The sequence below is a fragment of the Sprattus sprattus genome, assembly GCF_963457725.1.
Source record: "Sprattus sprattus genome assembly, chromosome: 5".
Classification (NCBI taxonomy): Eukaryota; Metazoa; Chordata; class Actinopteri; order Clupeiformes; family Clupeidae; genus Sprattus; species Sprattus sprattus.
Window position 1 is genome coordinate 23,705,381 of NC_137924.1, and position 12,369 is coordinate 23,717,749.

Below are 12,369 nucleotides of genomic sequence, written 5' to 3' on the forward strand. Positions count from 1 at the left end.
AAACTTCCGTGTTCCGGGAAGGTTACACATGGTCTTGGTCTATTTGCAATGTCATGTTCACCAACCCTCACCAATTTTGGCGAATGAAAAGTGAAACTTATGAGTAAAGCCAGGAGCCAGTTGATCAGCTTGTGCTTTTAGTATCGCAGAGGACATGGACGATAACTTTTCTTTCCCTCTACTCGTGGAAGGCGAGTGGAATCCAGGTCTACCCAACCTGAAGAACAAGCTAACCATTTATTTCCAAAGCAAAAAATCTAACGGTGGCGACTGCTGTGTGCAACATGATGTTTCTGACGGCCAGCGAGCTATCGTGTGGTTTAAAAACGAACTAGGTAAGTTGTTTTGTTGTGGAAGAAACAGCACAGGCCTAGTAGCATACAAATGCTGTCAATTATTTGAAATACATTATGCTGATGCCTGTGTCAACATTTCCCTCCGAACAGTGAGGTTAAATGTTCTTGGAAAATGTCCACACGAACTAAAGCTGGGTCAGAATGTCTTGAGTTTGTCGGTACGACTGCACCCTGAGGCAACTGAGGATGAGATTGAGGTGGGTGCAAAGGCTTCGAAACACGAGAAAAGACAACATTACATTGAAGACACGGTGTATATCATCGATTAATGTTCTCTGTTTGCATGTTTATTTCCAGAAATCACTGAGTGTCGACAGTTCAGATATAGCAGGTGAGTGGGGCAGTTCACTAATATAAATGATTTAGAAAACAATAGATCATAAATAAAATATAATGCTTATATCCTGTATGTCCATGACTACGCTAACGTAAAACCTAACGTAAAATTAGGCCTACATTGTCATTTTAGCATGACAACTGGCTGTGTAAAATGTAAGGAGTACATGGCAGTCCGTTTCCTGGTTGCACATGAAACAAATACAAAATAAACAGGGCATGTGATGATTTGGTAGCAATTTAAAGACAGTGTCATTACAATATATTGACGTACGTGTTGAGAATGCAGTAAATGCGAAATTTGTCCTGAAAAAAAAAGAGATAGGCTGCAATATCAGAATACCTCACATTAAAAACATACAAACAACAAACAAGGCTGACTTCAGTCAGTCTTTATTTCCACAAGCGACACACTGCAACACACTGGATTTTATGTAGGCGACACAGGACACACACGCAGACCTGTGGCCGCTGTGAAATGTACACTCTGCATTTCACCCATCCCAGACTGTCCTTCCTCCAGGACCCTCCAGGAGCAGTGGGCAGCTTCTCAGCGCCCGGGGACAAAGTGAACCGTCCGTCTCGGTCAGAAACAGACAGGAGAATGTTCTGTTTTGCATGTTTTTTTCTGTTGGGGTCCTTATTGGAGGAAACCCCTTGTGAACACGGAGAGAACATGCAAACTTCACACAGAAAAGCCCGGGAGATAGCCCACCTGAGCACTGAAGGTCGGGGGAGGACTTGCCGCCCCCAGAGCCAACAGCTCCCCATGTGGGAATCGAACCCATGACCTTCTTGCTGTGAGGCGACAGTGCAAGCACCTGAGCCACCGTGACACATTGCTGTAAATTTAAATAGGACAGTATTTATGTAGGACACATTTAATTATGAGTTAATTAAAACGACAAGTAAAACACCAAAAAACTCTTACAATTTAAGGGCAAGGTGTTTTAACTAAAACTGCAGCAGTCATCATATTAAAGATGCTATTAAGGTTTGGCACTGTTTGTTCCCCTTGATTTGGCTATACTATTAATTTCAATTTATGTTTGCATGTATGTAAAACTTAACAATAGTTGTTTGTAAAACGTGCTCAGCGTACAGCCATCACAAGAGGAAAGATGGTGCCAGCACATTTACCATGTTAGGCCCTAAGCAAAGAAGCGCTATAGGTCATTAGGTCTGACTTTTACTCAAACATTGCTTTTGTCTTTCTTAATAGTGTAATGAGGACTCTAGTGAACATATCACAATACAAATGTTACTTTCAACAAAATAATTTTGTCTTTTTTCTAAGACACAGGCAAACGTCACCAGATAATCCTTAAAAGAGAATGTGATAAAGGCTGTGATAAATGATACGATAAATGTCATACAATATGAAAAAATTACAGTAGGCGATAACTGAGAACTACAGAGTTTAAAAAAAGAAGTGTAAAACAGATCAGCACAGCACAGACTGGTTATATTTATCTATGACTCGTCATGATCCCCTCAAATCTAAGACAATGACCAAATAGTAAACTGTGTGGTGTGGGAATTTATTTATGTTTATCATGACATCAAATTGTGAGAACAGGTGAGGATGAGACCCCCCTCCTTGACGTGGAGCCTCCGAACCAGCCAGGGGAGAAGGAGACGGACCCAGGGGAGGGTCCTGAGGGCTCTCAGGCTGTGGCTGCCGTCCTGGGGAATGCAGAGGGACAGAAGCTGGAGTTTCTGGAGTTGCTTGTGGAGAACATTCTCAGAGGTCACCTTCCCTCGCCCTCCTCCTTCACTGTGGAGATCCTACCTGAGATCAGCTGTGCTGTAGTGAAGTTTGATAACGCAGGAAGTAAGTGGAGAACTAAGTGATTACCTAAAGCATTTTCTATTTGGCAATCATTTTCTCAAGATTTTTGGTTACCTTTTCAGTTTCTAAAGTAACCACAATAATCTACTTTGGTGCATTCAATTGTAGATGTTTATGGCTAACCTTGTCTGGTCATATTCTTATCTGTAACATTTGTAGATGCAAGGCATTTCGTCAAAACATGCCCATCAAACAAGATGTTCAGCATGAAGAATTTAACTGTCAGGCTCCTTGAGGTTCCAGTGAAAGTAAAAGCTGAAGACATCAATGACCTCACATCTGACCACCTACAGCTTTACTTTCAAAAGGATGGAGATGTAAAAGAAGATGTTGAAATTCTGGAGGAGGAACAAGCAGCCATTGTCACCTTTAGTGATCCCACCAGTAAGAAATTCTCAAAAAAAGATGCAGATTTAAAAGTTGTACCATTGCCTGTATATGGATAACTTTTTATGATGTGATTGTGTCAGTCATGTTGTGCCATGGCAGAATGTAGATACAATATAATACTTGCCAAAAAGTTTAAAGTGTAAAAAGTGTTAAAGATTGAATTGGTAGCTATAAAAGCCATTTTGTGAAAAGCCATTATGGTTCATTCCAGGAATCGATTTGTTATTAATTAAGCTCTAGAATGGATTTTTTAATTTAGACCAAATTATACATTTTTGTAATCCTATCTACTATGAGATAAGTACACATCTTTATGAGAGACTTAATGGTGAAGGCTGTTGCATTAAATGTGCATATTTATCTTTGCAGCTGTGGCGAGAGTTCTCAAAAGACAGCATGTTATTTCGGGGCACCCTTTTAAAGTGTTTCCGTACTACGAGTCATTGGGAATGGCGCTGTATGGAAAAGACAGGCCCACCTGGAAACTTCCCGATGCCTTTACAGAGGACATTGACTCTGTTCTGCTGAAGTGCCTCCAAGAAAACCCAGAGTGTAGTGCACTGATCCTCAACGAGATGGCCAAGCTTTTCTCTCAAGTAGATCTCCAGCTTCAGCCCGTGAAGATCAGCCCCTCACCATCCTTGCTCCAGCAGAAAAAACTAACAGCCAAGCTTATTCGTTCCTGGAGGGACAATGCTGCTTCTGGATTTAAAGAGCTGCTCTCAAGGTTCAAGTGCCTTCAACTGGATGTGCCAGCTGTAGCGTGGACAGAGTCAGAATCGGCGATTAAGGAAGCCGTTCAGCAGAAGAATGTGTCACTGGTCCTGGATCAGACTCAGAAACGTATCATAATCGCAGGGCTCCATGAGAATGTTGATAACCTTGGTGATTTGAAGATGATTGTCGAGAAAATGACTAAAAAGGCTGAAAGGGAGTTAAATAGCCAAGATGTAGATGTCCCTTTCGCGTTTTCCATGTACCACCTCCTTGAGCATGTTGGCTTGCATCAGAAAATCACGAATGACTTCCCAGAGCTTAAGTTCACATACAACAAGTCAAGTCAAAACATAGAATTTTATGGACTTCAAAACGAGATTTTGTCAGTGAAGGCTTGCTTCTTAGAGGAGGCGTTGGCTTTTTCCAGGAATGGAAAACTAGTAGATCTCGATGATAGCATCATACGGTTCTTGTGTGAAGGAGACCAGGAGGAGCTAAATGAACAGTTATTCACGTCTCAAGAAATCAACGCTGCCCTAGAAATTCAGGGGAACAGAGTTAACCTTCTGGCCAAAACAGAGGATACCCTCCGGGCTGGAGAGGCACAACTAGAGAAGCTTTTGACCCACAGCTGCATTGAAGTAGAAGATTGTAATGTCCTCAGAATGACAGAGTGGCAGCAGCTAGTGAATAGTTTGGAAACATCCTTCAATCAATCAGAGAGCAGAGTCACAGTACACACTGATGGTACACTAGTTGTGGTGTCTGGCTTTATTGAGGCAGTTGATGCCATACAGAAACAGTTACATGATTTTGTACATGACAACTCCTCCGTGACCAGGACCGTGACGAGCAGAAAGATCCTGATCAAATTTATTCGTGAACAGAAAGGAGATGTGTGGAAAGAGATGACCAAAGATGACATCAAAATTGATTTCGAGGAGGATTCTATTTCCCTGTGTGGACCCAGAGTCCGTGTCACAGAGTGTTTGCAGACCATGAACGATCTGATCTCAACTGTCCATCATGATGTTCTCAGAGTGGCCAAACCAGGAGCAAAGAAGTCATTCTTGGACAAAGAGACTCTGTATGTGAGCACAGCAATCTCCAAGTGGGGCTGCTTAGTCCAGCTGGCGGATGAGGTAGACACACCCCAGGAAAGCGCCTCAGGAAGAGAGAGCAAGCCTGTCTATCACTTGCAAACACCTGATGGTATGGAGATCACCGTCTTCAAGGCCGACTTGTCCCGCTTCAGAGCGGATGCTGTCGTCAATGCTGCTAACGAGACCCTTCAGCACGACGGGGGTCTGGCGGCAGCGCTTCTCGAGGCTGCTGGTCCTCGGCTCCAGGAGATGTGTAACGACATAATCTCCAGCCGAGGGCATCTGGCCACGGGGGAGGTCGTTGTCACGGCAGCATGCGGGCAGCTCCAGTGTGAACACATTATACACGCGGTTGGACCAAGGTTTAGCAGTGACAATCCACAAAGGGCTGTTGGTTTGTTGAAAATGGCTGTAAAAGGGTGCTTGAGAGTGGCAGAGACCTCTAATTACCACTCCGTAGCAATTCCTGCCATAAGCTCAGGTATATTCGGATTCCCACTGGACATCTGCGCCGACACCATCGCCGGGGCAATAAAGGAGCACTGTGAAGACATGTACAGTGACTGCTTGCTTAAAAAAATACATCTGGTTAGCAAGGACGACAAGACCGTTCAGGCCATGGTGGCTGCTGTGAGAAAGATGTTTAGCAGACCTGTGCAGCGCCAGCCGCAAGATAGAGCCCAAGTCAACACAACTCAAAGCCTAGGACAAAACCAAGGCCAAAGACGCGCTCATACTAGCAACACGACTCAGAGTGTGAAGACAAAAGAAGGACTGATCATCTCACTGTTGAAAGGACAGATACAGGATACTACAGTAAGTGACCTGCTCAGGTGCTGAATCATGATGTTACAGGTGATAACAGGTGCAACATTGTAATACATGTCGATGTCTCTCTGCAGACGGATGTGGTGGTGAACACGGTGGGCCCTGGTCTGAAGCTTGATCAAGGGGCTGTTTCTAATGCCCTCTTCAGAGCGTCCGGACCAGAGCTTCAGGTTCTGGTCGACCAACAGTCAGCAGCTCCTGCCACTGAAGGAGCCGTCATTGTAACAGAGGGCTGCAATCTGAGAAGCAAGATGGTGTTCCATGTTGTTGCCCCGGAGTGGGACGGAGGTCAAGGCAACGCAAAGAGGGTACTTTTCATTTTAACTCTATTTATAAGATAGACAATTCCTCTGAGGTAAGTCAAAATAGTTACATCTGCTGAAAGATCAGTTACAGTGTACCAATCATGGCAGCCACAAATAAAATGTCGTTTCAATGTTAGTGGAAAAGAAGAACTGTGCATATTTGGTGACTTACATTTCTGAAGGAACATTTCGTAACGAATTGTGATTGGGATAATTGTGTAACAATTCACAGGTTTTGGGCAACATTGTGGCTGACTGCTTAGCACAGGCAGAGCAGCACGAGCAGAGCTCTTTGACCTTCCCTGCCATCGGCACTGGAAACCTGCGCTTCCCCAGAGCGGAGGTGGCCAGCCTCATGCTGGACACTGTGCTCAATTTCAGCCAGAAAAGAGCATCAGCGAACGTGCAAGAGGTGGTATTCATCCTCCACCCTAGCGACACCGACACCACAAAGGTAAGAAGCCAAAATAGAATTCTGTCATGGTGAAGGAAGAGTCACTGTAAACCTAGTGCTGTGTTAATTGAACAGCACAAACCTAGTGCTGTGTTGTGCTGTGTTCGCAACATGGTTACATTTTTTGTGGTTCTGGTCAAGTTTCAAAATTGTCATTTTTGATTGAAAACGGAACATGAGGGTTAAATGTGACGTCAGCCACAGTCTGACATTGGACAGTGAGATTATTTATTTGTGTGTTAAGTTTGAGTTAATGGAAATTGTCATTTATTGTGTGTCACAGGCCTTTACAGATGAATTCAACCAAAGATTCTCAGACCAGTCTGCATCCTCCCCGAGGAGAGGTACAGATCTGTTTTGATGCTTTAATCTTTATGAGAGTCAGTGTCATCAAAATCTTATCTGATGTTTCTCCCAGCCTGTGTTTCTCACAATCTCACTTTAATCATTTGAGCTCCTTTGCTTTCTCTTATGTTTAATTGTTTGTGCTTAAAGAGTGGAGCATTCAGTGTATGTTTAATAGTTTACATGATGTTTGACAGGTCCATTCTCCAAGATCACATCCCCAAGTTCAGGACTGTATCAAACAACAGTGGAGGCAGTTATTCTCCAGATTACCACTGGCGATATTACTAAAGAGAAAACTGATGTTATTGTTAATTCTTCCAATGAGACTTTTACCCTGAATTCAGGTAGGCATATTTTTCTGTTTACTAAGATATATGTTCTCCTTGTCTTTTAAGCTTTTCTTTTTTTTTCTTAATGGTAAAGTCTCAAAGAATACATCCTGGTGATCTTGAACTGAACCAGCTTTAAACACATGATTGAATTTGCCATTTTGAATCACAGGTGTCTCAAAAGCCATTCTTAATGCTGCTGGTCCAACTGTTTCATTAGAATGCCAGCTACAGGGTGAGTAACCGCCCCCTGGTGGAAAACATCTCACACTACACCTTGTTGTCACAAAGATTAATTCTACATCAGTTTTGATATCGGACAAAAATATGAATACAGCTGTGGCATATGTGACTTTGACAGGACGGCAACCAGGTGCAGCAATGATAATGACCCAGCCTGGTAATTTGAAGTGTAAGAAGATTCTTCATCTGCATGGGCAGAGCCAGCCTAAGATTATACGAAAGATTGTTGGTGATGCAATCTCAATGTGCATTCAGAACAACATGAGATCCATCTCTTTCCCAGCTCTTGGCACAGGTATGCGATGACTACCATAACTGCTGATCTCCTATAACAGGGGGAAATTTAAGGAAGAAAAACAGGATGTTGACTTATGTTAGTATACAGAATCATTCGCCTCTTATAAGGACATAAAAGGGGGCTGAAAATGTGGAAATGATGACAAATTACCTCTCTATATCAAAGGCTCTCAACCAGTCCCTTACACGATTTCAAATAACAAATAAATCTCTATTGTCACTTACCAGTATTTTTTTGTTTGTTTGTTTGTTTCTGGAATAGGTCAAGGCAATGTGGCTCCAGGACTGGTGGCAGATGCCATGCTGGATGCAGTGATAGATGTGGTGGGGAGGATGTCCGTGTCATCCTTACAGCTGGTCCGCATAGTTATCTTCCAGGCCCCAATGCTGGCAAACTTTCACAAAAGCATGCAGGAGAGAGAGGGTACAAGCGAGCCAGAAGAGGAAGGCCCAAGCAAGCCAGAAAAAAAGGGCGCTGTGTCCATGATGATGTGTATGTTGTCTTTTTATACTGTTTATGCTTAAATGTTCCACAAGCATGTCTAGTTGTTGGGATATATTGGCAATATATTGTGATTTATTATATGGCAACGATAGTATGAACGTTCTGATTGGCTAATGCATAGTCATGCCTCTCGCGTATTGCCCGGTCAGGGGCCTCAGCGGGCGATACGGAATTGCGTATTGCCCTCCGACGAAACTTTTTTGTGAGAAGACTTACTAACTAACTTGACCGTTCGGTCATGCTGGGAAATATCAAACTTGGGCCAAGTTTGATATTTCCCGGCATGACCTCACTCTTGGTTAGTAAGTAGATAGTATTGTATTCATTATGGAGATTATGACTTCCTACTGCAGACAATGAAATTATTTGGCTTGAACATGCAACATTATCTTATCTTCTCAAAGCACGTTTGAAGTTTTTGAAAAGAAAAAAAGCAAGCACCCCCAATTCACTCTGGGAAAACATAAAACTGTACCATCTGTTCCTACAGCAAACCTCAAATCGTTCTTCACCGGATCACTGGTCAAAGATGTTAAACCAGAGATAAGCAATTTTCATCAAATCCAAAGAATCATCAAATCCAAAGTGTTGGACCCAGTCTTTTTCCACATCTGTGGGGAGTCACAAGACAGCGTCGACCAAGTCAAGAAATGGATTGATGACCTGATCACCCAAGACCAGTACACAGACCCCATCTCAGACGAGATGCTTCTGAGTTTGCCCAGCAGCGACCTACAGATCATCCAAGACCTTCAGGACAAGTATGATGTGAAGATGACCCTGTGCCCTAAATCACAGGGCACGTTGGATGCAGTGGATGCCAGCCTGACCATCGAGGGCATCAGCAGAGATGTGCTGGTGGCCTCCAGAGAGGTGCAGACTCTCCTGAGGAAGAGCCGGGAGAGGGAGAGTGTCAAGAGGCAGACAGAACTCACTAGCAACCTGGTGCAGTGGGAGTTCAATCTTCAGGACCAATACCAGGCCTTTGATCCTGAGACTAACTTCAGGCTGGAGCAAGGCAAGGAGAACGGGAAGAGACAGATGGAAGTCATCATTCAAGGCCAAGTGTTCACAGTCACTCTTCCAGACGGGCCTTCTGTGGACATCCATGGAAAGCAGGTCAAATTGAGACGCAGAGATAAATTAGGAGGTAATATTTCTCTTAACAAGTTTTATATATTATAACTTTGTTTTATCCCCACATTTACACACTCGACTGAGCTTTATATGTATTTAAGGGGTAGTATTACGCTCTGTCATAACATTGTCATCCTTATCTGTCATGATTATTTTGTTAATCATGCAAGAAAGTTAATGGAAATGAATCATCTAATTTTCTTCATACAGGGAAACAGAATGGGATATTATATGATATAAAGTTCAGCGTTCAGTATAGTGGCACACTGTACACTATCACTAATGTCCTCTATATCCTTTTCCCCAATTTTCAAGGTGATGCCAGTTTTCCTGGTCACTGGGATAGCATGACTGCCCAGAAACAGTGCCAAGTATTTCCCCTGAAAAATGACAGCCAAGAATATCTTGATGTTCAGAAACTTTTCCGTGCCTCTTGCCTTAATAACATTTTGAAGGTATGCTTTTTACTATATAAATTGCATTTCAATGGTTCTTGTCTTCAATTTCAGAATTCAAACTGTAAGGCTTTCTTACATCTTTGTACTGAAATGTTTGTCCAAGTATGAGTAATTTAGCTGATTATTTCTACAAAATCATTTGTCTCCAAATGTGAGTGCGTAATATATTTTGCTTTTCAGATTGAGAGAGTCCAAAACCAATACCTGTGGAGGAACTATGAGATCAAAAAGCAAGCCATGGAAGTAAAAAATGGCCACCAGAACAATGAGAGGAAACTGTTTCATGGAACCAGACAGGATTCCATAGACCACATCAACAACAATGGATTTAACCGCAGCTATGCGGGCAAAAATGGTAAATACATCTTTTGGCCTTCATGTAAAACATTGAGTGAGGGGTGAACTAGATGTTGGCATAATTGGATTGGGAAATTGGGAATAACATTATCAGGGATTAAACATGTACAACACATATGCTTCAAACACACAGTTGCTGTAAAATATTTCTGCTTACCCTCTAATGCGGTATTACGTTTGTGCCATCATCTGTTGCAGCTGCTTACTATGGTAACGGAACCTACTTTGCAGTCAATGCAAAGTACTCTGCGCATGGCACCTACTCAGTTCCTGACTCTCAGGGACAAAAGTACATGTACCTGTGTCGAGTCCTCACAGGCGACTTCACAAAGGGAATCCAAGGAATGATTGTGCCCCCGGCCAAAAATCCCAACAGCACCGACCTATATGATACTGTAACCGAAAACCCCAACGCACCAACCATTTTTGTGGTCTTCAACGACATTCAAGCATATCCAGAGTATTTGATCACTTTCAGGTAAAATTAGCAAAGGGACAAATGTGCATCAAAGATTTAATAGATTTGGTTTGTTTTTGTCCATTTTCTATTGCTAAAAGTGCCTTTGCTGTGAAACACTATTTGAATGTCTTAAATAAACTAAATAGATATTTCAGCAACCGTCTATCTATGGTGTATTAGGTTGTTTTCAAGATGGGCGCAGTCCAAACTGACATTTTAGCAGTTTGTTATTTGTTCTGTAAGATAATCAACTGTAGTTTTTGCTGCTTTTTTGTAACTCTTTAATAATACATAAAGTTAAGAATCATTGTGTATTCTTGATATTATGTTGATTATGTCGAGTGTTTGTTTCAGCATGTGCAATATGTAATCTATATAATAAAGTGTAATACACATCGTGGTTTGGAAAATAATTCACTCCCCCAGAAAATCACTTATGATTTCACAAGTAAAAAGTTACTTACGCATACTTTCCAAATCAGTATTGTTATTGTTAACATTTATGTGCTAGTATATTTTGAAGGCAAAATACATTATTTTAATTAAGCATAAGTATTCACACCCATTTGCTATTGAGTTCCAGATTTAGGCAGGTGACAAGTTATTCAAAAATGATACAGAGGTGCCACGGAGTTGGCTGATCATACCTTCTGGATATAAAAGATCTTAGGGGACCAATAGAGAGAATAAAGCTTACAGAGACAAGGTTATTCAGATGCTTAAGTAAGGAAAAAACAGAGTGCAAGTGTGTGACGGACCGAGCCTCGGTTGCTGTCAAAATGTGCGGGCTTGGCCCGAAAAGCACAGAGTTCAAATATAAGGTTTATTATCCTTCCAATATTCTGGAGAACTGCTAAGCCTCTCAAAAGGCAGAGGAGAAAAACCAAACAATACCCAATAACAAGACAGACCCAGAGACATGAACATAGCATTTCCCCACAATTATAAACAAAAGCAGTCACAATGTAATAAATAATGTCTCAAAAGGTATGTCAAACCAACCACCTTGTCCAGGTGTTCTGCCCCAGACCATTTTAAGTTCCCCTCCTGCCAGTCTAGGCAATTAGGTGTTTCAATTAGGTGGATCCAATTGTAATCAGTGGTGTGAGTGTTTGTGTGTGCGTGTGTCTGCAAACCATGTGTGTTGGGTGCGCTTGTGGTTGCAAAAATGGGGCAGAAGTGTGCAGTTAATGTGCGGTCGCACCACAACCGTCACAAAGTGTTTTGATGTCTAATTGAGCACCACTGGATCCATATGAATGAAGTGGAAGTTGCATCACACCACCCATATGCTGTGTAGAAAAGCATGTCCCCCAAACCAAGCATCCACAAAAGATATTGACTGGTGATAGACTCCTCCACTGTCCACATCTCACCCCAAAACATCTCCAAAATGTAGTGGCTGCCATTAGGTGTAGGATTTCACAGTCTTAAGAACTATCCATAAAACTGGACTCTATTTGAGGGGGGCAAAAAAGAAATTGCTTTAGAAAATCCACATGAAAGCATGTTTGAAGGTTGACTAAGATATGGGGGAAAGGGTTTTATGTCGTATGAGACCAAAATAGAGCTTTTGGCAAAGCGCTCTATGTGGTGCCAATCTAACACCACCAAGAAACAGCATCCCAATCGTGAAATATGGCAGTGGTAACCTCATAGATATTTCTCGATTGCAGGAACTGCAAAACTTTTTAGAATTAAAGAGGATTAATGAAAATAAAATCCACACAATATCACAAGACAAAACCTGTTGTAGTCTATAGTAAAGCTCTATTGGGAGAGTGATTACGTACCAGTAGGACAACTGCAGAAGGCCAAAGCATCATGGACTAGTATTTGCGGTACTATAGGCCAGAGCCACCACCCCACCAACCTAGATGTTCTACATACATTA

General features: G+C 42.2%; 1 protein-coding gene across 1 annotated transcript; it reads left to right on the forward strand.

The window, feature by feature from the left end:
• Window positions 1-154: 154 nt before the first annotated feature.
• On the forward strand, window positions 155-10,733 carry parp14rs1 (poly(ADP-ribose) polymerase family member 14-related sequence 1; the record flags this gene model as incomplete). Its single annotated transcript, XM_080839167.1, has 17 exons — window positions 155-335; window positions 447-553; window positions 654-687; window positions 2,272-2,526; window positions 2,704-2,928; window positions 3,304-5,570; window positions 5,657-5,890; window positions 6,120-6,341; window positions 6,625-6,685; window positions 6,884-7,033; window positions 7,191-7,253; window positions 7,380-7,556; window positions 7,821-8,051; window positions 8,554-9,213; window positions 9,516-9,655; window positions 9,839-10,013; window positions 10,214-10,733. 17 exons carry the CDS (start codon window positions 155-157, stop codon window positions 10,495-10,497), a joined length of 5,466 nt encoding a protein of 1,821 aa, XP_080695293.1. The 3' UTR covers window positions 10,498-10,733.
• Between the last annotated feature and the right edge of the window lie 1,636 nt (window positions 10,734-12,369).